This window comes from Acomys russatus, chromosome 16 (assembly GCF_903995435.1).
Source record: "Acomys russatus chromosome 16, mAcoRus1.1, whole genome shotgun sequence".
NCBI classification, from domain to species: Eukaryota; Metazoa; Chordata; class Mammalia; order Rodentia; family Muridae; genus Acomys; species Acomys russatus.
In genome coordinates, this window is record NC_067152.1 from 35,494,431 (window position 1) to 35,522,136 (window position 27,706).

General features: G+C 47.2%; 1 protein-coding gene across 1 annotated transcript in view; it reads left to right on the forward strand.

Annotated features, from left to right (window-relative positions):
* Arsg (arylsulfatase G) overlaps positions 1–27,706 on the forward strand; it is a 76,989-nt gene that overhangs the window by 15,794 nt on the left and 33,489 nt on the right. Inside the window, exons 2-7 of the mRNA XM_051158956.1 lie at positions 7,850–8,037; positions 12,134–12,181; positions 15,339–15,450; positions 17,910–18,047; positions 24,625–24,821; positions 25,839–25,919. Coding sequence (XP_051014913.1) covers positions 7,850–8,037; positions 12,134–12,181; positions 15,339–15,450; positions 17,910–18,047; positions 24,625–24,821; positions 25,839–25,919 — 764 coding nt within the window. The remainder of the gene's footprint in view (positions 1–7,849; positions 8,038–12,133; positions 12,182–15,338; positions 15,451–17,909; positions 18,048–24,624; positions 24,822–25,838; positions 25,920–27,706) is intronic.

Genomic DNA, 27,706 nt, shown 5'->3' on the forward strand with positions numbered 1-27,706 from the left:
TCTTTTTCTTTTCTTCTTTTAAAAAAGGAATTTGATTTGGAGTTAACCTGTATACTGGAAATGAGGCCAGGGTCCCTGTACTGAGAAAGACTTTGCTGTTGTGTACAAACCCAGAGAGTCCTGGTATTGTCCAAGCAGCATGTATTTCGTAGCTTTCATTTTGGTAACCCCCATGCTGGTAGTCTCCAAATATTGTGACGTAAGAGAGCTAGACATTGCCTTGCTGTGAAGTGCTGAATAACCAACTGCCTCCACCTCCCCGTGTGTCCTGAGCTTCAGACAGCCACCATTTTGTTGTAGCTCAGGAACTTCTTAGCTAGGCATCTGTCACCCTCACAGTGTGTTGGTGAATTCAGCAAGCAGGTGGTCAGATGGAGGTCCGGGGACAGCTTTGTTAACAGGGCGGCTATCTCCATGGTGATGACCTCAGCTGAGGTCACTGGCCAGAGCGACTATAGACAGCCTTTCTAGCACGGTAGTCTCATGAGGTTCCAACCTTCCGATGCTCACTTGGGGCGCTCCTTCCAGCGGCCAGGACTAACGTCGAAAGAATGGTTCTCAGCCTTCCCAACGCTGCCACCCTTTGATACAACTCCTCGTGCTGTAGAGAACCCCAGCCATAAAATTATCTTCATTGCTACTTCATAACTGTAAATTTGCTGCAGTTACGAGTCGTAATATAAATATCTCTGGAGGTAGACATTTGCCAAAGGGGATGGCGACCCACATGCTGAGAACCTCTGCTCTGCCATCTCCAAACCCTTCACGATGGCAGGCCAAGCTGGAGGCCACCTTCTCGAAACATGAGCCTATGGGGGGGGGTGCAGGGGACATTCTAGATTCAAACCAGAATACATGGAGACGCCCCCTTTCTCTGCTGATCACAGTATTCCCCAAGTTAAAGAAGGAAATAAGCGACCCCATTAGTTATAAATAAGTAAGTAGCTGTCAGTGAGACTTGGCGTCCAGACTGGTAGAAACCTTGATCCCAGATGACCCCTGTTGACCCCTCCTGACCCCTCCTGAGTGGGTTTCTGGGTATTTTTCTCTCAGTTTGTAGGAATTTTGTCTTTTTTTGTTTGTTTTTTTTTTTAAACACAAAAGCTATTTACACAGCACAAACTGGCCACTTGAGGCTGATAGAACAAATGACAATCAGTGCAGGTCCCCTGCGACTACCACTTCATTCCAGAAGAAAAGCCCACACCCATCCCCGACTCTGGCCAGCTCCTAGCATCTGCCAGCCTCTCCGTGTCTCTCTGAATCTCCATATGCTGCACAGTTCATAGAACCACATGCACAGGTATGTTGTTGTTGTTGTTGTTTTAACAGAGTTTCATTGGGTAGCCCAGGCTGGCCTCGAACTGGTGATCCTCTTGTCTTTTGAGTGCTGAGGTCAGGGACATGTGCCATCATCCCTGTAATGTTTTTAAGGGACATATTACTACTTGTATAAAAATTCCATTCCTTTTTAATTACTGAGTAATATTTCACTGCATAGACACACCACATTAAAAAAAGATATCTGTTCACATATAAAATGACATCTGAGCTAGTTTCACTTTTTGGTTACTGAAAATAGGGCTCTATGAGCAATTATTAGTGTTTATTGACTCATTCTCAGTATAGAATTTCTGGGGACCACAATAGCAGTTATGTTTGTTTGTTTGTTTGTTTTTTAATGCGTATGGGTTTTGGCCACCTGTATATCTGTGTTATATGTACGTGCCCAGTGACTGTAGAGGTCATAAGAAGGTATCAGGCCCCCTAGGACTGGAGTTACAGATGGCTGAAAGAGTAGCAAATACTCAGAGCCTCTGAGCCATCTCTCCAGCCCCCAATGATTATGGTTTTAAAGAGGCCTGGATTTATGACTTTTAGCCTTCTTAAAAATTAAAGATATAGGGCCAGGTGTAGTGGTGCACACCTTTAATCCCAGCATGTGGGAGGCAGAGGCAGGTGGATCGTTGTGAGTTCAAGGCCAGCCTGGTCTACAAAGCAAATCCAGGACAGCCAAGGCTACACAGAGAGACCCTGTCTCGAAAAACAAAACAAAACAAAAATTAAAGAAATAATGGGCTGGTGAGATGGCTCAGTGAGTAAAGTTGCCTGTCACCAACCCCAATAACCCTGAGTTTAAACCTGGGACTCAGAGGGCAGAAGGCAAGGGCTGCTTTTGACATCTGCACATCATGCCTGCTCTTCATCCTGAACACAAAATAAATACATAAAAATACAATAAAGAAATGAAGGCAATAAGGAAAGAAAAAATAAAAAGAAACGAGCAAAGGAAGTTTGCCCTTCTGGGTCACTTTCTCTCCTGATGTCAAGGTCATGGTGAGGAGCAGGGATGCTGAGTCTGTTTGCCTAGCTAGTTGGGTGCCGTCTCCATGGAGACACCTGTGAGATAGGTTTCAGCTTACATCGGGGTCCTGGCAGCCAGAGAGAGGCTGCAAGAGTGATGCCCAGCAGGAATATTTCTATTTTCACAGGCATGTGTTGTATGCAGACGTGTGCATATGTGTATGGGTGCACATACACATGCATGCGCGTGTGGGAAGCCACAGGTCGATGTCAGATGTCTTCCTCTGTGGCTTTTTTTTTTTTTAAGATTTATTTATTATTAAGTATACAGTGCTCTGTCTGCATGTACACCTGAAGGCCAGAAGGCATCAGATCACATTATAGATGGTTGTGAGCCACCATGTGGTTGCTGGGAATTGAACTCAGGACCTCTGGAGGAGCAGTCAGTGTCCTTAACCTCTGAGCCATCTCTCCAGCCCCCTCTGTGGCTCTTGAGTCAGAGTCTGTCGTTGAACCTGGGGACTGCTGGCTGGCTAGGCTGGCCAGTGAGCCCTCTGGACTTCGTCATCTCTCCTCAGCACCGGGATTACTGATGTGGGCCACCATGCCCAGCGTTTATGTGCATGCTGCAAACACTTTACCAATGGCGTCATGTCCCTAGCTTCCACCTCAAGATCTTTCAGTGTCACACTTTAGCATCCATGTTGGACCAGCCCCTTAGGTCACTCAGTCTCAGCTTCTCTTCCACGCTATGCCTCTGAGGTCATCACAACCTGAACACCACAAGGCCTGGGGATGGCACTACCATTTAAACCATCTCTCCCTCCCTCCACTAGGGCCCCACGAGCCCTCTGTTGCTACCACGGTCATTCTAGATTCAGATTTCTAAAAGTTCAAAAGTTAAATTTAAACACATTGTTGTAAAGAAGAGAGATATATGCTAAAATACTGATCTACCTGGGCATTTTGTTGTCTTGTTTATAGCCACAGCTCTATCTGGAAACACATTCTTTCTCTGAAACTTTGGAGGATGGAAACAGGCCCCTTCATCGCAAATAGCACAGTATGTCTTTTGAGAGAAGAGTGTGGGCGTAGGAGAGGTGGCTCGTGGGTTAAGAGCACCTGTTATTCTTGCAAAGGACCCAGCTTTGGCTCCCAGACTCACAGCTGTCTGCGGCTCCAGTTCCAGGGGGATCTAATGTTGCCTTCTGGCCTCTGCAGTCACTGCACAAAGGTGGTGTGCCTACAGACACACATGCAAGCAAACCCCTGGGGCACGTACAATAAGTCCATCTTTATAAAAGTTCTTCCATGGGCCAGGAAATGATGGCGCACACCTTTAATCCCAACACTCAGGAGGCAGAGGCAGATGGATCTCTGTGAGTTCCAGGCTAGAGTGGTCTACAAAGTGAGTCTAGAACAGCCAAGGCTACACAGAGAGACCCTGTCTCAAAAAAAAAAAAAAAAAAGGTTCTTCCTATGCCCATGTGCCATTATTACACTAAAACTGGCTGCTAGTCCCCCAGTCTCTAAAATCCACTCCTCATTAAGGCTTCCTTAGCTGTTCCTCAAATGCACTCTTAAGTATTTGAAGTGAGGTCGTTTTGCATTTGCTGCTCTTTGGAGCAGCTGGACCTATTGTCCCAGAACACTGAGCACCGATTTGCTTGAGAGCTTCCTTGTGGCATAGCTGAATCTGTTGTCCTCGTAGCTGGATTTCCTGTAACCTGGAAATTAGATTCAGAACTTTGATTAGATTCAGGTTGTTTTTGGCAAAGAGTCCTTGCTTGTATACACTTCATATTTCACCCCCTCAGGAGGCACAAAAGGTCACGGGCAAATGATTAGGGACACTAAATCTAATCCCTTTATAAGGAGCTAGTTGCCAGTTCCGTCCTATTTATAAATGACCTGAGGGTGACAGAGGATGACAGAACAACCGCCCATGTCCCCTGGCCCCTTGCAGACTTGGTCACTTCCCAGGGCTACTGCTGTGCTTCCGGTGTGAGCTAGGTGTCGCACATAGCGCTCTTCTTGTCACCTAGAGGGGCTGTGGGGCAGTCCAGAAGACCAGGGCATGTGCTTAAGTATTTTCCTTTAACATGAAATTACAGGTGGTAGAATTGGTATCATGTTCTCCTCCAGAGTTGAAAAATGACTCGGTGTATATGAGAGAGAGAGAGAGAAATGGGGGGGGGGGGGAGAGAGTTTGTGTGTGTGTGTGTGTGTGTGTGTGTGTGTGTGCATGTGTGCTTGCCTGTATGTGTGAGCTGATGGAGATCCAACCCAGAACACTGTGCATGCTAGGCTGCCACTGCACCAATGAACTATGTCCCCCGAGCATATATTTATTTTTCTGATGCCCAAATTGTCTGAAACCTGGAATTACGTATTTCTCCAAAGAAACACAATTCCTAGTGATGTGGGATGTTGAAAACAGAGACTGAATGCAGGTACCTTTGGTTTTGGGTGGGGGGAGGGGGAGGCGATGCTTCTTTCTTTCAGTTTGTTAGACCCTAGGAAATCAAATTTTAAAATCATTAATTCATAACGACATTGTCTTTCTTTCTAACTAAACTTTTTCTTGTGGTATTGAGATTGAACCCAGAGCCTCACTCATGGTCCACAAACCCCCTCCCCACTGAGCTGTACCCCCAACCCTGTCATTACGCTGCCAATAATTTTCATATTATAGGCTTTTCTTAACAACTTATAGCTCTTATATTTTCTGACGATGAAACTCTTGTCTTCCCGTTAGGAACATTAATATAATGATTTGCATTATTCTTTCATACCCATGAAATTGTCTCAAAAATCCCAGCACTAACAGTGCTTCCACCAATAATACAGCCACTGTGTAAAATTTAACACTTCCTTACAATAGACTTTTCGGTTGACATTCTTCATTTTGTTTTGTTTTGTTTTTTTATCCCATTGGGATGCACAGCCAGAACACCATATGGTAATGTCACCTGAAATAATACTTTGCTCTGGGCGTTTTTATTCAAAATTTATTGTATAGTAAGGCTCATTTGCTTCTGTTTTGTTTCTTCTTGTAGGGTCTGTTTGGGTTCCCTTTGCATTTTGCCCAGATCAGGCATCTACATGGTAGAGAAAGCAATCTACAGAACAACATAGCCAGGATCTTGTTCCCAGCCCTCTACCGCAGGCCCTTTCTCCTGCCCCTTGTGAGGAACATTGTGTATTTCAGTTTTTGTTTTTTGTTTTTTTGTTTTTTTTTTTTTTGTTTTTTTTTTGTTTTTGTTTTTTTTTTTTTTGAGACAGGGTTTCTCTGTGTAGCCTTGGCTGTCCTGGACTCATTTTGTAGACCAGGCTGGCCTCGAACTCATAGTGATTTGCCTGCCTTTGCCTCCTGAGTGCTGGGATTAAAGGCGTGCGCCACCACGCCAGGCTGTGCATTTCAGTCTTAAGCCTCAGTTTGGCTTACCTTTTGTATCAGGTACAAAACCAGTGTAGGCAAGGAAGGGCTTCTTCTGCCTCACAATCTGAGGGAACGCTCCATCTGGGCAGGGAAGGCACAGTGGAAGGGACCGGAGGCAGCAGGTCGTGTGTTCTCAGGTAGGAAACAGGATGCGATGAATTCAATCATGGACCCTGCCCTGTGGCATGGCACCACCCAAATCCAGCCTGGGTCCTACCTGCTCAGCTAAACATCCCTGAAACAAAACTGACAATCAAACTGTTCCTCCCTGGAATGCCTGCCCGTGTGGTTATCAAAGTGTCCTGGAGAACCTTCATCTTTTACATCCCAGGCCATGGAACCTTTTGCTGAGCTTGGATCCTGACCAAATCCTTTCTCCCTGTCAGTTCTGAAACACTCTTGTCCCCATCCCCTTGGCTCTGTCATTGGTTTGGGGGTCATCCATTGTTGCTCGTTAAGCTACGACACTTTTGCTTTCTTCAAAAAAAAAATTTTTTTTTAGATGTGTTTGTTTTATGTGTGTGACTGTTTTGCCTGCGTGCATGTTTGTGCACCGTGTTGTGAGCTTGGTGCCTTCAGAGGCCAGAAGAGGGCACTGGGTCTCCTGGGATTGGGATTGTGAACTACCGTGTGGATGCTGGGAACCGAACTCCAGCCCCCTACAAGGACAATAGTGCTCTTAACTGCTGAGCCACCTCTCCAACCCCTAGCCTTATTTTTTAACCAGGTTGTATGTTTCTTAAGGGTGGGGCCATACCTAGAATTTTTAAAGAACATGTTTATATTGCATTTTATTTACTTTGCATACATGTTGGGGCTGGTGTGATATGCCTGCCACACCACATGTAGAGGTCAGAGAATAACTTGTAGGGGTTGGTTCTCTTTTCCACCATGTGAATCCCAGGAATTGAACTCAAATTCAGGCTTGGTGGTATGCAACTTTACCCACAGAGCCCTCTTTCCTGCCCTAGAATTCTTTTATATTCCTTCATGGTATCTAACGTTAGGCATAGGTACAGTCATACGTGATAGAGCCAGGTGTTTCTTGCTGTTAGCAATGGTTACATTGTGCGTGGTCACAGCACACAGCAGACACCACAACCTTATTCTGCCTGGAAACGCAGAGTTACGTTCCTTCGGGCCCCTGGACGCAACATTTTTATCAGTCAGTCAATTCATAACCTTGTTTTATGTGTGGTTCTGTTTAAAGACACCTTGTTTGTTTAATACATACTTCTGAGTCATTAGCGTTGCACTCGGCCAACTGCGCTGTAACTGATTCCTGAGCAGCGTGGGGAGCATGTGCAGCTTCTCTGTGAGGCACAGCACAGCTTTCCTGTGCGTATGAATGATAGACAGCACTTGGCACTTCATTCTGGGGCCAGTGCACACTCTGAAGTCACCCACCCACAACAAAAAAATATCATTAGAAGAGCAAAGATCATGGTGCTCAACACTAAAGTCAGAGGGCACTTATTAATAGCCTCATAGCTGAGACAGACAGCAGAGAGTCATTTTGTCCGTTTTTGTCTGACCTCAACAAGGAATCTGTGAATATGTTCATACACGTGTGCAGCTATGGTTGCATGTGAAGGTCATACATTGATGTCAAGTGTGTTTCTGGATTGTTCTCTACCTTACTAAAACAGTTCTTTTATTACGCTTGCTGTGTGTTGGGGGAGGGGGACGTGCTTGTGCCTTGGTGTGCATGTGCAAGTCAGAGGACAGCTTTGGGGAGTCACTTCTCTCTCCCACCTGTGTGGGCCTTGAGGATTGAACTCAGATCACGCTGCAGTTTTAATCACGGAGTCACCTCTCCTGCATGCCTGCTTCTGTCCGTGGATGATTCTAGACCACCTCAAATATTAATTTTGGGATACAAAAACTCAGTGGAGTGAGTGTCTTTGACATACGGAATTGGCAAGTAAAGAGACTTGTCAATGTGAGTTAAGGTGAGACTAATTTCCTGTTTGGGCCTTCATTTCCTTGCACACCACCAGTTAGTTGATTGTCAAGGTTTTTCTCAGGCTGTTGTTCTAGATTCGCCGCACGAGCCCCCATTCCTTTCCACGTGGGCCCTGATCTGATTACCTCTCCTCACAGGTTTGTAGACTTCCATGCAGCCGCTTCCACCTGCTCCCCGTCCCGAGCGTCCCTGCTTACTGGCCGCCTGGGTCTGCGGAACGGAGTCACACACAACTTTGCAGTCACCTCTGTAGGAGGGCTTCCACTCAACGAGACCACCTTGGCAGAGGTGCTGCAACAGGCTGGCTATGTCACAGCCATGATAGGTAATGGATGGACCCTGGGGAGCTGCCTTTTCTGCTCACATCTCTGTTTTTGTTGTTTTCTTGCTGGGCGTGGTGGGAATGCTTTTAGCCAGCTTTAAGTAACTGGGAAGATCTGATGATGGCTGAAAACATGCGTAGCTCTTGCCTCCCATGACAATAAGCTTTGTGGTAAGTGATTGCATCCATTAGGTCAGATTACCCCTAAGATACCTTTGGGAGTGTTTCCAGACTCTCTTCTGCTATCCTGAGCATGTTGGCATTTGTTCATGTGCCTGTGGCTGTAATGCCTTGCCTCAGCTTCAGGGTCCTCCATTATAATTAGGCTCAAGGAGGAAGAGGAGCAGAGAGTGGGTGGCCTCATGGACCCAACCCACCTCCATCAAGAAACTGAATCCTTGGTTTAAGATAAGTACCCTTTCTTCCCGAGACCTGGGCTTAAGTCTTACTGTCCAGAGTTGGGTGACATGGCTACTGGGTTGCAAAAAAGGCTGGGAAACTTGAGACAGAAGTATAATAATTGACTTGGCCCTGGGCATGGCCATCTTGAACAATCTGATAGTTCAGGGCTAGGGGTGCATCAGTGATGTGCAGTGCACTGGCTGCCCTCCCTATAGACCAGCAGCCCCCACCCTGCCATGCTGCAAAGTTAAAAACACACATGAGGGCATGGATATAGGATAGAAAGCAGCAGTTGATTTCCCATTGTTCAGCTTCTTTTCCCTCCCTCCCTCCTTCCCTCCTTCCTTCCCTCCCTCCTTCCCTCCCTCCCTCCCTTGCTTCCTTCATTTCTCCCTCATGTCTTCCAAGATGGCCTCAAACTCACTACATAGCTGAGGATGACAATGAACTTCTGACCCTCCTGTCTCCGCCTCCTGAGTGCTAGAATTTCAGGCACCTGGGGATGGAGCCCAGGGCTCCGTGTATGCTAGGCAAGCACTCTACCAACTACGTCCCTAACCTTGTTTATTTTGGAAACAGGGTCTTACTCTGTAGTCCAGGCTGGCCCCAAACATAACATTCCTGTTTGCAGCCACAGAGTGCTGGAATTCCAGTCTTCCTTTCCTTGTATATATTTTTAAGGCACCTCTTACTCAGCATGCATTGTGTTCTAGCCCCTTGGATACATTCATTTATACAGCATTATTATGTTTCCCCTTATGGAGTGTGAGAACGATGTCTTAAACCTGAAGGCACCTGCTTCACTGGAGGTGCTGGAACAGGTGGTATCTGCTCAGGATCTGACCCCAGCCTTCTCCAGATGCTGGGGCCTCCCTGCCAGCCTGTCTCTCTTGCAGATGCTGAGACCACGCAGCAGTTCCTGCAGCCTCCACAGCCTGCTTGTGCTTGTTAGTTACTTTCACAGAGCTGGCTCCAGTGGGATCCCTGCATCTCTCTGCCATAGTGAAACGGCAAGGGAGGGCACGCCAACAGGCTTGTGACAGCGAGGGTCCCTGTGGAGGAGACACTGGTCTCTCGAGCCTTCTCTGTTAGCTTGGAGGATGCTGCCTTCCTAGGCCAAGAGCTGGCATCTTCGCTGTTTACTTCCTCATTCTGCGTTTAAAGGCTTGGTATTCTTATATAGGCACTCATACTGGAGGGTGACATCCGTTGTCTTAGAAGGAGACACCCCAAGCAGTGGAAGAAGGGAGCAGTGAAGGACTATTTTCTCTTTCTATCTTCCTGTGCTGGCTAGTTTTATGTTAGCCTGACACAAGCCAGAGTCATCTGAAAGGAGGGAATCTTAAATAAGAAGATAGTTCTGTAAGATCCATCTGTAGGGCATTTTCTTAATTGAAAGTGAGGGAGGGTTTGGAAGGAGGCAGGCGGATTGCTGTGAGTTCGAGGCCAGCCAGGTCTACAAAGTGAGTCCAGCTATACAGCTGTCTTGAACCTTCCCCCCCCCCCCCCCCCCCCCCCCACCAAAACAAAAAAAAAGAAAAGAAAATGGGGAGGGCCCAGCCTATTGTGGGTGCTGCCTGCCCTGGGCTGGTAGTCTTGGTTCTATTATTAAAAAAAAAAAAAAAAAAAAGCAGGCTGAGCAAGCCACGAGGAGCAAGCCAGTAAGCAGCACTCCTCCATGGCTTTGGCATCAGCTCCTGTCTCCAGGTTCCAGCCCTGCTGGAGTTCCTGTCCTGACTGCCTTGTGTGATAAACAGTGATGAGGAAGTGTAAGCCGAACCCTTTCCTTCCAAAGTTGCTTTTGGTCATGGTGTTTCATCACAGCAATAGTCACCCTAACCAAGACACTCCTTTTCCCCATGCCCTGAGGTATAATTATGCAGACAACGTCAGCACCCAGAGGGCACATGAAGCTCCCCCTGGGGTTTGCCTGTTAGATAGACCTGTGAAATACACCCATTTATCCCTGGAGCCAGGACCATGGAGCCAGGACCAGTTTGGTCTCTGAACTTCCCGATGCTAGAGCCTCATACAAAGCAGGGGGCTGGGTTCTTCTTTATCTGCCTTGATATTATGGTTCCTTTTTGGCCTCTAAATACCAGGTAAACAGTGGATCACAGGTACCTGGATAGCTTCCACCCCTCCCCTTACTTCATTCTACACCTTTTACAAGCCCTGAAGAAGTTAAGAGCATCCCCTTGCTTGTGAATGAAAAGGCTCTGGGTCCATTCATAGTGTTCGGCACTGGTTGAAATCTTCGTCTGTGTTCGTGTATTTTTACCTACTTGTATAGGTATCCCTTGGCTCCCCCTTTCCCTTTTATATTATTTTATATTTTATCATAATATACATTTTTTTCCAGAGAGAGACTTTCTGTATATCCTAGCTTTGGATTCTTATATAATCTAAGCTGGCCTTGAACGTCTAAATTTTCTGCCCCAGAGTGTCTTAGGTGTTGTAATCACAGACATGTGCCACTATGCCAGGGTTCCCTCAATTGTTTCTTTTTTCCTCTTTTCTTCTTTCTTCTCCCCCCCCCCCCCTTCCTTCTTTCCTCCCTCCCCTTCTCCCTCCCCCCTCCTCTTTCTTCTGAGACAGGGTCTTACTACGCACCCTGACTGGCCTTGAACTCACTATGTAGACCAGGCTGACCTGGAACTCACAGAGATCCACCTGCCCGTGTCTCCTGAGTTTCTGTTTCTAAAAAGTTTGTTTTTCAGGCCCACAGAACAGAGCTGGGCCTAGTGGTCTATGGTGGTGTATATCAGTCTCCCAGGAAATTGAGAAAGGAGGCAGCACGAGTTAGATAGTAAAGCCCTGTCTTACATAAAACAAAATGGTTTGCAGGTTCAAAGAAGGAGAAGTGGACTCTCACAGATGTTCATCCAGGTTCAATAAACTGTTAATTTTTTTCTCTGCACATTTTCTTTAAAAGGTAGTTCAGTTGTGTTTTCTCAAGGCCACATCAAATAGTTTACTTAGCCACACCCTGTGTCTGCTTGCTAGCTTCTCTCCTTTGTGTTGCCAAGGGTCGCCAGCTTAGTTCTCTGCATTGATTGTATGTGTCTGGCCCCCTTGCCTTGGCAGAGGCTTCCTGGGAGCCAGCCCTCAGAGTAAATGAGCAAATCAGAGCTTCTCACCCTGTCGGAGCTCTGCCCCACGCCTCCCAATTATCGCCCCCAGAATGAATGAATTGGTGGAGCAGCATCTGCAGGTGGCCTAGTTTCTCATTTGCTGCCCTGCGGGTGTCTCAGTGCTGGAGCTCCTGGGGGGAGTGGCCTCTCCCCTCTCTGCAAACTGCTGATGACATCACCCAGAGAGGAAGATGCTGAGGCCAGGCACTTCTGAGACCTGCAGGGTTTGCAGGAGCCTCCACAGGGCATCACAAGCCACGTGTTCCCTAAGGAAGTGGCTCAGGCAGGCAGCATCACTGAGGTGCGGGGAAGAGGGACCATCCCTAACTCATCTTTCCCATGTGGTCCTGAGTCATCTAGTCCTGGATGGTCTCCCCCATCTGCCTGTAGGATCCCCTGGGGTCTCAGGGAGCAAAGCTGGGCAAGGCAGAGCCTTGGCAATTTCTCTTTGTCCTCACTGAAGTGTGCAGCTGATGGAAGCCGAGCGTGCGATCAGATTCTCTGATGGCGTGCATGCTTCCACAGAGATCCCTCTGAATGCCTCTTTCTCTCTTTTTCCACAGGCAAATGGCATCTTGGGCACCATGGCTCTTATCACCCCAATTTCCGTGGTAAGAATTCTTTTGGAGTTTGTTCCTTGGGAGACAGGAAACAAGGATCTCTGGGTAAAAGAGCTCTATGAGATTTGAAGCCAATGTATCTTGGGGATAGTCTACGTTAGGGCATCTTTGCATCAAAAGTCACTTAGGTACATGTGGGGGTACCAGTACCCCATCTGCACATCACCTTCCCTGGTTCCCTGCTTGTTGTCTGTCACCCCAAAGACTAGAGCACTGTGAACCTGTCCTGGTTAGAGTGTTATTGCTGTGAAGGGACACCATGACCATGGCAACACTTGTAAAGGAAAACATTCCCTTAGCTTAGTTTCAGAGATTTAGTCCATGATTGCTATGGCAGCAGACATGGCGACGTGCTAGCAGGTGTGATGCTGGACAAAGGGCTCAGAGTTCTCCATCTTGGTCCACAGGCAGCAGCAGGAGACTGTGTACCACACTGGTGTGGCCTGAGCATAGGAGGACTCAAAGCCCACCCCAACAGTGACACATTTCTTCCAGCTCCACTTCCTAATAGTGCTGCTCCCTATGGGCCTGTGGGGGCCAATTACATTCAAACTTCCACAGAGCCCACCTGTTTCCTTCCATCTTCCAGTTCTTTGTATCTGAGGGAACATTCTATGAGTCCTGACAGCACAGGTAGAAAGAAGTGAGAAAATGTCCTCTGAGGGGTTTGCTGGAGCATACCACTATGTCGTGAACCCAGATATAGGAGGCTGTCTCCTGGCTGTTAGCATCCTCAGACCTCTCATCCTTGGCCTTGCAGAGGAAAGCCAAGACCAGGCTATCAAGATGGATTCTCTGAAAAGAATCACCCAATTTGACACACTCTCTCGATGTCAGCTTTGCCAAAAATATGTGGGGTTTTTTTTTTTTTTTTTTTCCAACTTGTAGTTTGTATGTCTGCTCTTTCCCCGGCCTTGTCCTTTGCCCTCCAGATGTCTGTCTGTCTGACAGACCTTTATACACAAACATGTGGCCTTTCCTTCAGGGCGAGTCTCTGTTTTGCAACCTTCTCCCTCACCTTTCCCCACTGTCTCTCTCTAACTGTGACAAAGGGCTGCATTGTGCCTGCAGGATCCTTTTAAACACAGAGGGCAGGGGATGAAAGTGTGCAGCTTAAAAAAGGCCGATGGTGGAAATAAACACCAAACTTCCTGTCCATTAACAACAACAAACAACAACAGCCACTACTCCAGAACGCGTTTTCCCTTCTAGGCCTTTAGGTCTCGCCTCACATATGAGGGGTTGGATTAGATCCACCGATGGCATCTTGAGTGCTGTTCCTGGAGTCCCAGGCAAAGGGCATATACCTAGCCTGGGCTCTGCTTAGAAGACAAAGGTCCATGATGGGTCTGTGAGTCTGACCCAGGAGTGAGAAGTGGGAACAAGGAGCTCTTCTATAGATCGGCTACCTTTGCACCAAACAGTGCTGGAAGCCTTCTTGCTTGGACACCGTGGGGTGTCTTGACTGTTACTTTTTGTCCTCAGTGTTTTGCACCCTGCCATGAATACTCTGCTGGTTTCCTATGAACCCCTGTGGTTAGCCAGCTCTCTTAGATAGCCTGGGACAACCTGCCTAGGGAATGGTGCCGCCCTCAGTAGTTTGGGTCTTCCTTCATCAGTGATCAAACAAGATAGTTGCCCACTGACATATCCATAAGCTGGTGTAAACTGGGCTGTTTCTTAATTGAGAACCCCCCTCCCCACTTCTCAGGTCACTCTAAGCTATGCCAAGTTGACAGTTAAGGCTAACTGGGACATAAAACACCTACAGGTGAATGAGGGTCTGAATGTTCCAGCTTAAGGGAAGTTCATGCTGAGAGAGAGAGAGAGAGAGAGAGAGAGAGAGACAGACAGACAGACAGACAGACAGACAGACAGACACTGAAAGAAAGAGGAAAGGGCTAGCAGGAACTGGTCAGCAGTGGGGCGTTTTATAGGAAATGGTGCTGGACCGCTTCTATGTAGTTTCATTGGTAAGAGTTACAGAGCAGGCAATTCCAGGCAAAGCCCCTGGGGTCCCAGGGTGTGAGTCACCTGAGAAGTGGGAGGCAGCTGGCTTAGGAAAGGAAATGTGAAGATAGGGCAGGTAAGAAAGAGCTTGGCTTGTGGAAGAGACAGGCTGAGGGAGCGTGTCAGGGAGGAATTTGGATCCCAGCACTGACATCCTTACTTCCTCCATCCCGTTCCACCTCCCATCCTGAATCCTCTCACCCATTCGAGTCCTGGCCCAGACACTCATTCTGCAGGAAGTGTGTTGAAATGCTGAGACTGCTGTCTCAACCTCATGCCACCCACTGCCTCTGGCAATAACTTCTGCCTCTGACCCTTCTACTTATGAGTCAAGGTCTCGGTATATAGCCCAGGCTAGTCTCGAACTCAGGATCTTCCAACCTCATCCTCCATTATGCTGGGCTTACAGACATACACCATCCTGCCTGACTCCTCCACGTCTCATGGCTTACCATTGCTTATTGTGCCGTGGCATGCACACGGGGGTCAGAGGTCAACTTTTGGGAGTCAGCCTTTTCCTATAACGTATAGTTCTATGATGGAACTCTCGTGGCTAGGCTTGCTTGCAAGCACTTCTCCTCACTGACCAGTCTCACTGGGCCTGCAGAGAGGGCTTCTTGAAGGCAGAATTTCTTAAACTGTCATGCACACAGTGGGTCAATTTGTTTATTTCTAGATACCACATGCATTCATAACTTCATGGAGGGTGTTAGATATCCGAATTTTTTTTTTTTTTTTTCTTTTCAAGACTGAGTTTTTCTATGTAGCCTTGTCAGTCTTGGAACTTACTCTAGACCAGGCTGGCCTCGAACTCGCAGAGATCTGCCTGCCTCTGCCTCCCAAGTGCTGGGAGCAAAGGCGTGCGCCACCACCCAGCATCAGAAATTCTTGATACTTCCTCCCAATCTAGGTTAACTCTCATCACAAGACATTTCTCAAAGCTAGTCTTACAGCCAGAGCCCAGGAAAGTGATTTTCCTCGCACACTTCAAAGGGACATTAATCAAATCCTCTTTTAATTACACACTCTAGAGCTCTGCAATATTAAATCACGGGAAATTAAATTTTTGTGTGAGTGTAAGAGGGCAGGCGTGCTGAGAAGCTGAGAGTGGGGGCGTAACCGATTACCCTTCTTTCAGGGTTTGATTACTACTTTGGGATCCCATATAGCAACGATATGGGCTGCACGGATACTCCTGGCTACAACTACCCTCCCTGTCCAGCATGTCCCCAGAGCGATGGCCTAGGGAGGTAAGAATGTCCGATGCGTTGGCTGTGGGCTTGAAGTCAAATTAGAGACCCGAGTCCTTCTAGAGCAAGTGAATGGGATAGATGTGGACAGTTGAGGCAGCACACAAGATGGAGGATATAGCCAGGGAAAAGATTTTCACTTAAAGGAACTACATTTTTTTTTTCCCATTGGAATTTTCCAGAATCTTTGAATTGTTTAGCTCACCTGGGGAGAGCCTTGTGTGCCTGCCAAAGTCTCACACAGGTGCAGCCTCCCTCATCCTCTGCCTGCTGGCTTTGTTCCTGGGCCACTTGCTCTGGGCCTGGCATAGACATAGGACCATAAGGAGAGAGTGGGGGGAGGGTGGGTAGAAAGGGAGAAAGAGAGAGAGAAAAAGGGAGGGAGAGAGAGACAAAGAAATGGGGGAGAGGGGGAAGTGAGAGGGGGAGAGAGACAGAGAAGGGGAGAGGTGGAGGGAGAGGGGGAGAGAGACAGAGAAAGGGGTGAAAAGGAGGGGTTGGAGGGAGGGGGAGAGAGAGACAGAGAGAAAAGAGAAAGAGACAGAGAAAGTGAGTGAGAGGGAGGGGGGAGAGAGAGATAGAGATACTGAGAGACACAGAGAGAAAGACAGAGACACAGAGAGATGCTAAGATACAGAGAGAGAAAGAGAGAAACAGAGAGAGAGAGATGGGGAGAGAGTTGCTAAGCCTTACTGAGATGAGGGATTAGCTCAGTCTTTGTGCTCCCGTCTCTCCGAGCCTGTGCTGTGGTTTTTCCTAAGGCCACAGGTGTCTGAACTGCTTTGGGAATGTCTCAGATGGCTCATTAATAATATAATAGTTAATATACTAATGGTTGTTTATTGAGAAACTGTTACATTCTGGGCACAGCCCAACTTTACCTGTGACCCACAGGACCAGTTTGCCTCACCTAGATCACAGCAGAGTCGGCAGGAGACAGGACTCCAGATTGCAGTCTGAGTCTTTAAGTCCAGGGCCCATGTCTGCCAGGTTTGCTTCTTAGTGTGTGCTTGCTTGTGGGACCAGCGTTGTGGGTGTCATCGCCTGGTTGCACATCAGAAATGAAGAAACACAGAGCTCCCTCTCAGGTCTGCACTTAATAAGATGGCAGGCGACAAGTATAAAAGGCTGTGACATGTCTTGCTGCCTTTCTTACATAGCTGTGTGTGGCCTAGGAGTCACAAGTGCAACCCCATGTGGCTGTATCATGGTATGAGATACCTCAACCAATGTCTCCTTATCTCCCACTTATTCTTCCTCTTCTTCTCATTAACCTATATTACAATTAAACAGTATTGATTGGCTTGTTTGGTTAGTGACCATGGGATTTAATCACGGCAATAAAAAGAAGAAAATTCCAACAAAAATATGGAATAATCAAGCCAACATCATAACAACCTTTTATTTTTTGGTAATTGTTTATCTTATTTTTATGTATGTATGTGTGCATCTGTGTGTAGGTTTGTGCATGTGAGAGCAGGTATGCACAGAGGCCACAAGAGGGCATCACATCCCCAGAGGTGGAGTTTCAGGTGGATTTGAGTCACCTCATTTGGGTGTTGGGAACTAAACTTGGCTCCTCTGCAAGAGCTGCAAGTGTTCTTAACTGCTGAGCCATCTCCGTAGCTTCAACTTTTTCTTTTTAGAAATGTCTTTGGTAATGATTTACCCAGTTTGACATTATCCCCTAAGCTTTTACAACAGTGTGTTTGTTATATGTATGTAGGTGTAGTAGGGTTTCAAATGTTACCCTTCTCTAATTGTGGGTGGGAGGACATGTGTAAGGTTGTATACTTCTTGTCTTTTCATCCACTCCTTGGTGGTGAGACCAGGGCAGAGAGCTGCCTTTTGTCCTCCTGGCATCCCCTGTAAGGGGGCACAGGTGACACCATGGTAGACAAGTGGAAACCTCCGAGAGTGGAGATAACTCACTCAAGATTGTGGCCAGGGGAGAAGGTGTGCAGCCATGGGACAGCCGCTTGTCAGCGTCACTTCAACCTTAGGACCTGCGGTGGAATAATTCTTCTTCTGCTTCTTCTTCTGCTTCTTCTTCTTCTTCTTCTTCTTCTTCTTCTTCTTCTTCTTCTTCTTCTTCTTCTTCTTCTTCTTCCTCCTCCTCCTCGTCCTCCTCCTCCTCCTCCTTTTCTTCTTCCTCTTCCTCTTCCTTCTCTTCTTCTTCCTCCTCCTCCTCCTCCTCTTCTTCCTTCAAATTTGTATCCTTCTGACTTCCTATAATATCCCAGGTTCATAAGCATCTTACCAGGTTTTACAGGGTAGCTGGCTCACCCCAGGAGCAAAAAAATCTATTCAAAGGGAATGAAAAAAAAAATGACAGATCTGCTAAGTCCTTTGGAACCAGCTTTGTGGTGTTTTGTATTGATGTGTGTTGCTGCAGTAAAGCTTTCAATGACTATTTAGGATGTGAAAATGACTGCTCCCCTCCTGTGTTTCCCGCCTAGGAATCCTGAGAGGGACTGTTACACAGACATAGCTCTTCCTCTCTATGAAAACCTCAACATCGTGGCGCAGCCTGTAAACCTAAGTAGCCTTGCCCAGAGGTATGCAGAAAAGGCAGTGGAGTTCATTGGTCAGGCCAGGTAAGGAGCACAGTGCCCTGGTCTTAACCCCTCTTCACACACAGCAAGTTCTCCCAGCCTGTAGGGCTGAGCAGAGTTTCATGGTTCACCGAGTGTGTGTGTGCATGTCTGCCATATGCTAGTAACATTGGGAAATGGTCCTAATGGCTCTCTGGTCCTGGCTTAGAAGTTCCTCAAGTATGTTCTTGCTCTTCCTGACCATTGTGCTCTGATCAGCACCATGGTCCTGGGCAGTTTTTCTTTTCCTACTAGAGTGTAAGTTCCTTGAGGGTGAGGTCTGCCTACCGCATTCAGCGTACTCAGGATCTTTGTGGAATTCATTTGTTAGCAGAATGTATGAGTTCCTTGCTGCTGCTGTAACAAATGGCCACTAGAGTGGTGGTGAAAACCAACAGTGACCATAGTAGCATGTTTTCCTCAGATCTGAACACTAGATGTCTGAAGCCAGGCTTGGAGGGCTGACGTTAAAGCGTGAGCAGAGCTCATTCTTCCTGGAGTCTCTGGAAATAATTGTTTCTTGTTTCTTTTAGCTTCTGGTAGCTGCTAGTTTTCCTTGATTTCTGGCCACAGCATTCTAATCACTACTTCTCTTGATCCCTTGCTATTCCTACACATAGTCGAATACCCTAACCACTCCCCTTTTTGGACAGAGTGTCATGTACCCAGGCTATGCAACTGAGGCTGTTCTTGAACTCCTGATCTCTCGAGTGCTGGAATATTCGTTCACACCCAGCCTTCTTTGAAGGACACTACTGATTAATGGTCAATCAGGAGGCAGATGGTGGTAACACAGTCCAGCACTCAGGAGGCTGAGTTCATGGGCAGTCCCCCCTCTCCCATCCCTCCCCCCCAAAAAAAAGTCAACCAGGAAGTCTAAAGATGATCTCATCTCAAGATCTCTAACATAATTATAAGGTATTAGTTAAAGTCCCCTTTGCCATGGGAGATAAGGTTCCCCAATTCCAGGGACTAGACTCCAGGCACGCTTAGAGCTTGTTATCTAGTCTCCCACACAGGGTTCCAAATACAGCCATCTACAGGGCCCACAAAGCGGGGCTGGAGAGGTAGCTCAGCGGCTAAGAGCACTGGCTGTCCTTCCGAGGATCCAGGCTTAATTCCCAGCACCCGGCCTCACAACCATCTGCGACTCTAGTTCTGGGAGCTCTGAATCTTCTGGCCTGTAAGAGCACTGCACACACATGGCGCATAGACACACGCTCAGGGAAAGCACCCATACACGTAATACAGAATTTAAAGAAAACCCTTTAAAGAGCAGGATCAACATGGGGAAAACACACCCCATCTGTAGTGAGCAATAGCTTCTTAGCTGCAGCCGTTGATGATGGGTAAGCCTGGAATGTGAGCCTGGGGTGTCAAACCTTTCCAGGTTCTGGGAGAGACAGGAAACGGTCTTTGAACATTAAAAAATCGACTAATTAAAAGTAACCGAGAGAGGTCTCAAGATGGCTCCGTGGATGAAGGTTCTTGCTGCTAAGCCTGACAACATGAGTTGGGTCCCTGGGACCATGTGGGTAGATGGAGGGAAGGAGCTCCCAAAAGCCGCTCTCTGACCTCCGCACACCGTGGCACCTCTGTATAAACTAAATTAATATTAAAAAAAAAAAAAAAAGCAAAAACTGAAAGTGACAACAAACCCCACACCACTGTGTGTGAGGACCTCCTGTTGTACGTCCTTGTCCTGTCACAGCAGATAATGACTGGAAGTGTGATTGATTTAATCTCTCTCCTAAGAGCGCAGACTCCTCAAGGACAGTGGGACCCTTTTCTCAGGGCCACAGCCATAATTAAGTGAGCAAGGAAACAAAAATGTGCTTGTGGCTGTGTGCTTGTGCAAAATTAAAATAGCCTCATCAGTGGACAGCCGAGCAGACCAGCCCCTGACTGCAGGATCCTACAGTCCTCGCTCGGCCATGTTGGAGTTTTCTAGAGACACCATCAAGGAGGGCAGAAGTGGCAGGCGAAGTAGACTCAGTTGCCTGTGTGCGGCCTTTAGAATACAGCCCATTGCTTTAGTCCCAAATCTCAGAGCAGCATCCCAGGATGTCAGAGGCTGCATCTGAACGATTCCGCAGGCTTTTCTGAGAAACGCTGTCCGTGATTTTCCTCTCATGGCTCATATAGACAGAGCAAAGCTTTTCCGATCTCGAAGGTTGAGCACCTCCTGGCTTCCTACAACTTTGAAATGGTTCTAGTTCCCGTTGCCCTGAAACAAGCAGATGCTTCGTGGTTGGTGAGGGCAGTTTTCTGATGTTTAACTGAGCCTCAGCTTTCTGAGCAGGAGGGATGACAGCCTGCTGGGCCCTGGGACTGTGTAAGGCTTGCTCTGCAGGAGCCTGGGGCATCAAACAGAAAATATGTAGAGCTGGCCAATTCCTTAGTTAAAGCAAAAGTCACTGACTTTTTAACTTTACAGAAGGTAATTATAGGGCATGCAGGTGTCTTTAAGATTTGACCTGCCAGTTCATCCATGACTTTCTTACTGCAGCAGAGAAGTCCTCTGGACCTGCTCACATCTGTACTGCCTAATTTTGTGTCAAGTTGACACAAGCTAAAGTCATTGGAGAGGAGGAAGCCTCAATTAAGAAAACTCCCCCGTAAGATCAGGCTGTAGGCAAGCCTTGAGGGCCTTTTCTTAATTAGTGATTAATGGGGGGAGGTCCCAGCTTATGGTGAGTGGTGCTGTCCCTGGGCTGGTTGGTCCTGGTTCTCTAAGACAGCAGGCTGAGCAACCCATGAGGAGCAAGCCAGTAAGTAGCACCCCTCCATGGCCTCTGCATCAGCTCCTGCCTCCAGGTTCCTGCTCTGTTTGAGTTCCTGTCCCGACTTTCTTGTGTGATGAGAAGTGATGTGGAAATGTGAGCTGAGTAAGCCTTACTAACTTGCTTGGTCATGGTGTTTTATCACAGCAACAGTAATTCTAAGACAATACCTGCCTTCCACTTGGACCACCAAAGCTACCAGGAGGTGATGTGGGGTTTTGTTTTTTTTTTTTTTAGGCATCAGGCAAAGGTCTAAGTAGGAGAAAAGGCAGAGAGTTGATGGCATAGGTTGTGGAAGCGTGGAGCCAACCAGTCCTGTGCTGCCTACTGGGAATAGGGAAGAGGACTTGGCAAGTAAAGGTGGCTCAGTTGGGCATAGAACAGATATTGACTTGGTGTATTGGAAACCAGAGTCTTCTGGGAAAACTGTTATGTGGCCAATACTCAGGATGCTGTGGACTGTACTTCTATGTCCCCTAAGTTTCGCATGTTGAGACCCTAACCCTTAGCCACACAAGACATACTCAACTTTTTTATAGAACATGTTGTTTATGAAGTTTACATTTGCAACTGCACAATCAAGTTATGAGAGACAGACAGACAGACAGACAGACACACACACACACACACACACGCACACACACACACACACACCCTTATGTTTTAAGTACATTTATGTTTGGCAGCATTCATAGACACCCGGTGTGCATGCTGGACACATCTCCACCTAGTAGGATATTACTAGGAGGTGGGAACCTTTGGAAGGAGTTTAGTCTGGACGGGGACAGAAGGATGGAGCCCCGTGATAGGATTGGTGCCTTTATCAGGAAAGGATAAGGCCAGTTTCTTTCTTTCTTTCTCTCTCTCTCTCTCTCTCTCTCTCTCTCTCTCTCCCTCCCTCCCTCTCTCTCTCTCTCTCTCTCTCAGGTGAAAGGAAAAAATCTAAGGATGGATACACTGAACTTCCTAGGTGCTAGGACTGGGAGAAAAAAAATACTTGCTTTGATTCACCCAATCTGTTATTTGTTGATGCAGAACTGAGCTGAGACATATGTGTCATTCAGAACAGGGTCTCAATGACACATAGATGAAAACTGGAACTTCAAGAACTAGAGCCTGAGCTCTTTTTCTTTTTCTTTTTTCCTTTTTGGGTTTTCAAGACAGGGTCTCTCTGTGTAGCCTTGGTTGTCCTGGACTTGCTTTGTAGACCAGGCTGACCTCGAACTCAAAGCGATCCACCTGCCTCTGCCTCCAGAGTGCTGGATTAAAGGCGTGTGCCACCATGCCTAGCTTGCCTAAGCTTTTTTTCTTTTTCTTTTTCTTTGATTTGCTCTAGACAGAATAGCCACTACCTTCCTCAGATCAGCTGGCTACTTGCAAGAGGCCCAGGAGTAGTCTCATTGACTGTTGACATTCTGTCATAGAAGCGAGGAGGCCAGCGGCTCTTCCCAGCTATTCCTGTGTGGGGATTGCCATGATTGCCCATGGCCTTGATGCCTTGGGACATGCTAGAATATATAGGTTTGGGGAGGTAAACCAAAATGGGTACTGTCTTTGAGGATGTGGGGAAGCTGTCTCCATGCTGAGTGAAGACTTTGCAGGCCAACAGTCATTGATTCCCTAGGATGAACTTTGGTGAAATCATGCTTTAATTTGTCATTGTGACCTTATAAGGAGGGAGTAGACTTTGTTTATATCTCCCGAGGGAAGGAAGTTTTGAAAAACTTACCCTCTGTTACCATCATTACCCTCCCCCAATTCCCTCTGTCATGGTGATAAGTTTCCTCCCATCTTCCTTCCCACCCCAGATGCCAACAGACCAGGACTTTGCAGACCCATATCACCAGTCTCCACCCCTTTTCTTCTTCCCGTTTAGATGCTGCGCTGAATAATGGATCTACGAGTAAAGGAACTAACAGTCTTTTAGCAGTCACAGCTAACGTCCCCAGAGATGCTCCTGCCTTGAGTGGTCACTATGCCTGCACACCAGTAGCTATTTATTCCTTGGCTCTCATGTGATCCTTGTCACCATTTTTTTTTTTTTTTTTTTTTTTTTTTTGAGACAGGGTCTCATATTATAGTCTAGACTTGAACTTGGTGCCTAGTTTAGCATGTCACTGCAGTTCTGGTCTTCCTGCCTTCACCCTGTGAGTGAGTGCCAGATTACAGGCGTGCACCATGGTTAAAGTTTAGATTGGGAAGTGGTGGTGAGTCAAGAGAACCCTGAAGCAGATTACTGGGGAATAGGAAGTCTGTTGGAAGAGTTATTCACGGCATGGGCCGACAGAGAGAAAAGGCAGTTGTGAGATGTCCGATGTGGGCACTAGGAACTGAACCTGGGACCACCGTGAGAGAAGTAACCGGGAGAAGAAAAGGGATGGACATGGGTGAAAATGGGTCTTCAAAGTGGCTCTAGAGCCCTGGTCTGTTGGTGCTGGGTGGCCTCTGAGGGGGGAAGGAAGACAGGGAGGGAACACCTCACCATGGGAGGCGTAGGAAAAGAAGTAACCCCCTGAGCCATTTCTCCAGCCCCACATCAAGACATGTTTACACCCAACATGCAGGTCTACAAAACAGGTACAGAAACCAAACATGTACTGATAATAAATCATAAAAAGATTATTCTCAAATGATTCTTTGGCATATGTGTAGTTTTAGCATTCATTAAAGATGAAGTGTGCTTGTTTATTTTAACATGAAGAGTTAAATCCTCTAGGGCATATGCAGTACAAAATGGCAGAAATATGTTTAGTACCATTTTAGTGACGACAGGGAAGTCTGTCCTGAGGTTGAGCCAAAATCCATTGCATGATTTAAAAAAGAAAAAGGGACTCAAGCCAGCAACTCAAACAGCTTTTATAAAGAGTTATTTGTACTGTGTGTATTTGCCTGCATGTTTGTGCACCATGCATGCTTGGTGCCTGTGGAGGCTCTAGAAGAGGCTGTCAAGGTTGGGTGGGGTGCAGTGGTGCTTTGGGAAGATAAACTTCAGGCCTTACTGTATGTCAGGCAAGCATCCTCTACCCCTAAGCCACATCCCCAGGCCATTTGTTTCCTTTTCATCTTGAAGCAGAATCTTACTAAATTTCCAAGGCTGGTCTTGAACTCACTATGTACCTCAGCCAGGCCTTGAACTTGTAACCTTCCTACCCCAATTTTCCAAGTAGCTGAGATTACATGCCTACCTCCCATGAGACCATGGAGACTTTGCTTGGAAGCCACCCCAGCTCCCTCAAGCCTTTCATTCTGAATTTCCCAGAGGAATCAGGTTTAGTCTAGAACAGAGCCTTCATCTAAACGTCCCTATGGTCACACGCATCTTAGAGATTCCTTGTGGCTCTGTCTCCTAGAATTTACATGGTGGTCTGGATGCTTGGAGTCTGAAGTGCAGCAAAGAGCACAGATTCACCCTGGGCAGACATGAGTTTAAGTCTAGACCATCTATTACTAATTGCGTAACCTGAATGAAGTCCTTAAATCCAATCCATCTAAGTTTCTGATTCATCACTGGGAAGGAGAAATTGGGCCTTATCCTGAGGTTGGACTTAGACCCCAATCCTGTGTAATAGCTCTTGCTATAATAGAATACTAGCCCTCGTCACAGCTAACCAGTAACCAGATGATCATTTCTACATTTTCTTAGAAGATTGTAGGTAAATGAATTATCCTTGTGCCTGCACGACAGGTCCCGAGGCGGGTGGGTGGTGGTGGATTTTCTCTGAGATCAGGAAGGACTGCCGAGGCCTTGGACAAGACCAGCTTCCTGCAGAGGCCCTGAGTTTTCCTGTTTGTCCCAGCACCAGTGGAAGACCCTTCCTGCTCTATGTCGGCCTGGCCCACATGCATGTGCCTTTGTCTGTGACTCCACCATTGGAAAACCCTTGGAACCGAAGTCTGTACCGTGCAAGTCTCCGCGAGATGGACAGTCTGGTAGGGCAGATCAAGGATAAAGTGGACTGCACGGCGAAAGAAAACACACTCCTCTGGTTTACAGGTAAAGAAGACGTGTCCAGCTAATCTGTCTGAGATCTAATGGATAGTCAGTCACATGGGGGCTCTGTGGAGAGAGGTGTCTTACCATGTGACATCTTTAACAGGGAAGGGGCTCACTGCGAACTTGTGGCCCTGATGATATTTATTTGATTCAATGCTGAGCTTTTTCCTATTGGGTTGTTCAAGACTGACTCATGGGAAAGGTTTGAGCTTACTGAACACAGGCCTCTCTGGCCCCATGGATGGTGACTTTGACATCGTGAGCTTGTGTAGATCTTTACCAGCTCCTCGCTGGTCCAACGACTGTGCTTGCTACTGGCCTTTCCTTTAGTCAGGTGGCTCAGGAGGGCTGAAGTAATGATCCCTTTAAAGGGCTCACATGTAGCTAGGTATGGTGGTGTGTAGCACTTTCTAGAATTCTAGCACTTGAGAGTCTAAGACAGGAAGATCTCCAGTTCAAGGCAAGGGTGGGCAATATAGTGAATTTGAGGCTAGCCTGGGCTATATACATCTACTCTGGATCAAGGTGAAACCTGGTCTGGAACATTTGCCTACTGGGAGAGCTGAGTCTACTCCACTGCACTCTGGTCAGGTTGGAAGGTGCTGTGTGTGGAGTTCTAGGTGCATCAAGAATTGCTTAGTGACCAGTTGCTGGGTGGACACCTAATGACAGTAACGGATTGCTAAGACTACAAAATGGGAGGTGTGAGAGTAGAGGTTAAGGATGGAGGTCACTGGGTCAGGGCAAGCCACACCACCCCCACCCCCTGTGAGCCTGGTAGAGATAGGCCGAGTGAGAGACACGTATAGCCTAGAACTTTGGAAACAAAGGAGGAGAGCCCTTGGCAGCACGGGGTAGCACTGACATCCATGCCTATAAGGGATACTTCAAATGTAGGGGTCATGCTTGTCTTTCTGTCTAATCCCTGCTGCGCATAGGCTTGTGGCCAGAGAGGAGGTCAGAAGAAGTGTCCCTCAGAAATCCACTGACCATCCTGTTTCTTTTTCTGCTTTCCAGGGGACAACGGCCCATGGGCTCAGAAGTGTGAGCTGTCGGGCAGCACGGGTTCCTTCCTTGGATTGTGGCAAACCCATCAAGGTATTAGAGACTGATCGGATCGCAATTGGGAGACTGGGTGCTGGCTGGGCATGGGGTGTTGCCTGGGGGATGGCGGTCTTGTGTCCTGGCATTTGGGTCACTGTTACAAAGCAGGGTGGCTCACCAGCCACCAACTTTCAGAGAAGAAACAAGTTGGGGCAGAGAGAAAGTGTGTGCTCATAGTGGACCATCCTTTCTGGCCTTTCATACTCTTCCCTAAAAGGACCAGCTGTTGTCATGACAAACTGGTCCATAAGCTGTCCAGGCAATGTGCTTTGCCTTAATTCGTTTGGCCACCTGTGTTTTCTTTCTCTGTCCCTTTGTGCCTCTTCCCCACTCCCTCCATCCAACCATTAATTTACACTAGTCATTCAAGAAACATTTTTAGGGCACAACTCTGTAAGTTTGGGATTTGTTATTTTGCTATTGCTGTTGTTTGGTTTGATAGGTTCTCACTATGTGGCCTTGGCTGGCCTAGAACTCACTGTGTAGATCAGGCTGGCCTCAAATCCAGAGATCCTCTTGCCTCTGCCTCTGGAGTGCTGGGGTTAAAGGTATTTGCCACCATGGCTGGGCCTCCACAAGGCTGTTAACATCTCTTATCTCTAAACCTTATAACAGTGAAAGGTAAATAGCAATGGCTTCATCTATAGATGAAAAGAGAACCCCAAAGAAATTGAGTCACTTGTCAAGGTCGCACAGTCGGTGAGAAGACACCTGGCTTGCCACTGGAGTCAAAGCAGATGCCGTCTCCATACACCCAGCGGCCTCCTGCGGTCATTTCTGGCTCTGAATAAACACTTGAGCCTGAAACTCAGCTCCCATCTGTTCCGGAAAAGTTCCCAACAAGGAAGGACCTTACCTTCTGAGGGAGCAGCTGCACTGGGGACAGTCTGGTGTGTGGAGCAAAGGCTTGAAAAGTTCCGTATGCCTTTTGACGCACAGACTCCTCCTGGAAGCATTTGTTTTAGGGGACTGACTAGCCAAGGGCACAGCGCATATACATGATGCTCATTGTGCAGGTGTTAAAGATCCAGCTGGACACCGCTCAGGTACTCAGTGAGGGGAGGATTTAAAGGAGTTAACTTATTTAGAGGAACACCAAAGAGACAGTAAGCTCATGGATATTTATTGACTTGGAAATATTTACATTAAAAATATTTTTCAGTGAATGAAACAAGCTAAAAGACAATATGCAACATGTATGCATGTGCTTTATATAACCATGCCTTGTGCAAAGTACAGCTTTAGCACATAAAAGTAAGCTTATGTCTTCTCAGGAAAGTCTTGAGCAAGGCATCAGAACTACTGAAGATTATCAGCGATTACTCCTGGTTTAAGAGGGAGTTTACGTGTGATCCGCAATCCCTTCGTCCGATGGCAAACTGTTTCCTAAAAAAAAAAAAAAACAAAACAAACGAAGGATTGGAGTTGTAGCTTAGGATAGAGTGCTTGCTTAGCACGCATGAGTCTGGCAAAGAACTCTAAAAAATAAACATTAAACTGTAGACAGTGGAATGGGAGTGTAGCTCAGTCGGTAGGGTGCTTGCCTAGCGTATAGCCCAGTCCTTTCTTCAGCTCCAACATCACATAAACCGGCTGTGATGGTGCACGCCCGTAATCTCAGCACTCAGAAGGTGGAGGCAGGAGGAACAGAAGCTCATGCTCACCCTTGGCAATATAGTAAATTCTGGGCTAGCTGGGGCATGTGAAACACTGTCTCAAAAATAAGCCCAGCCTTGCCCTTTTTTCCTTGTCTTGAGCATTTGTTTAGCACCTGCTGTTTC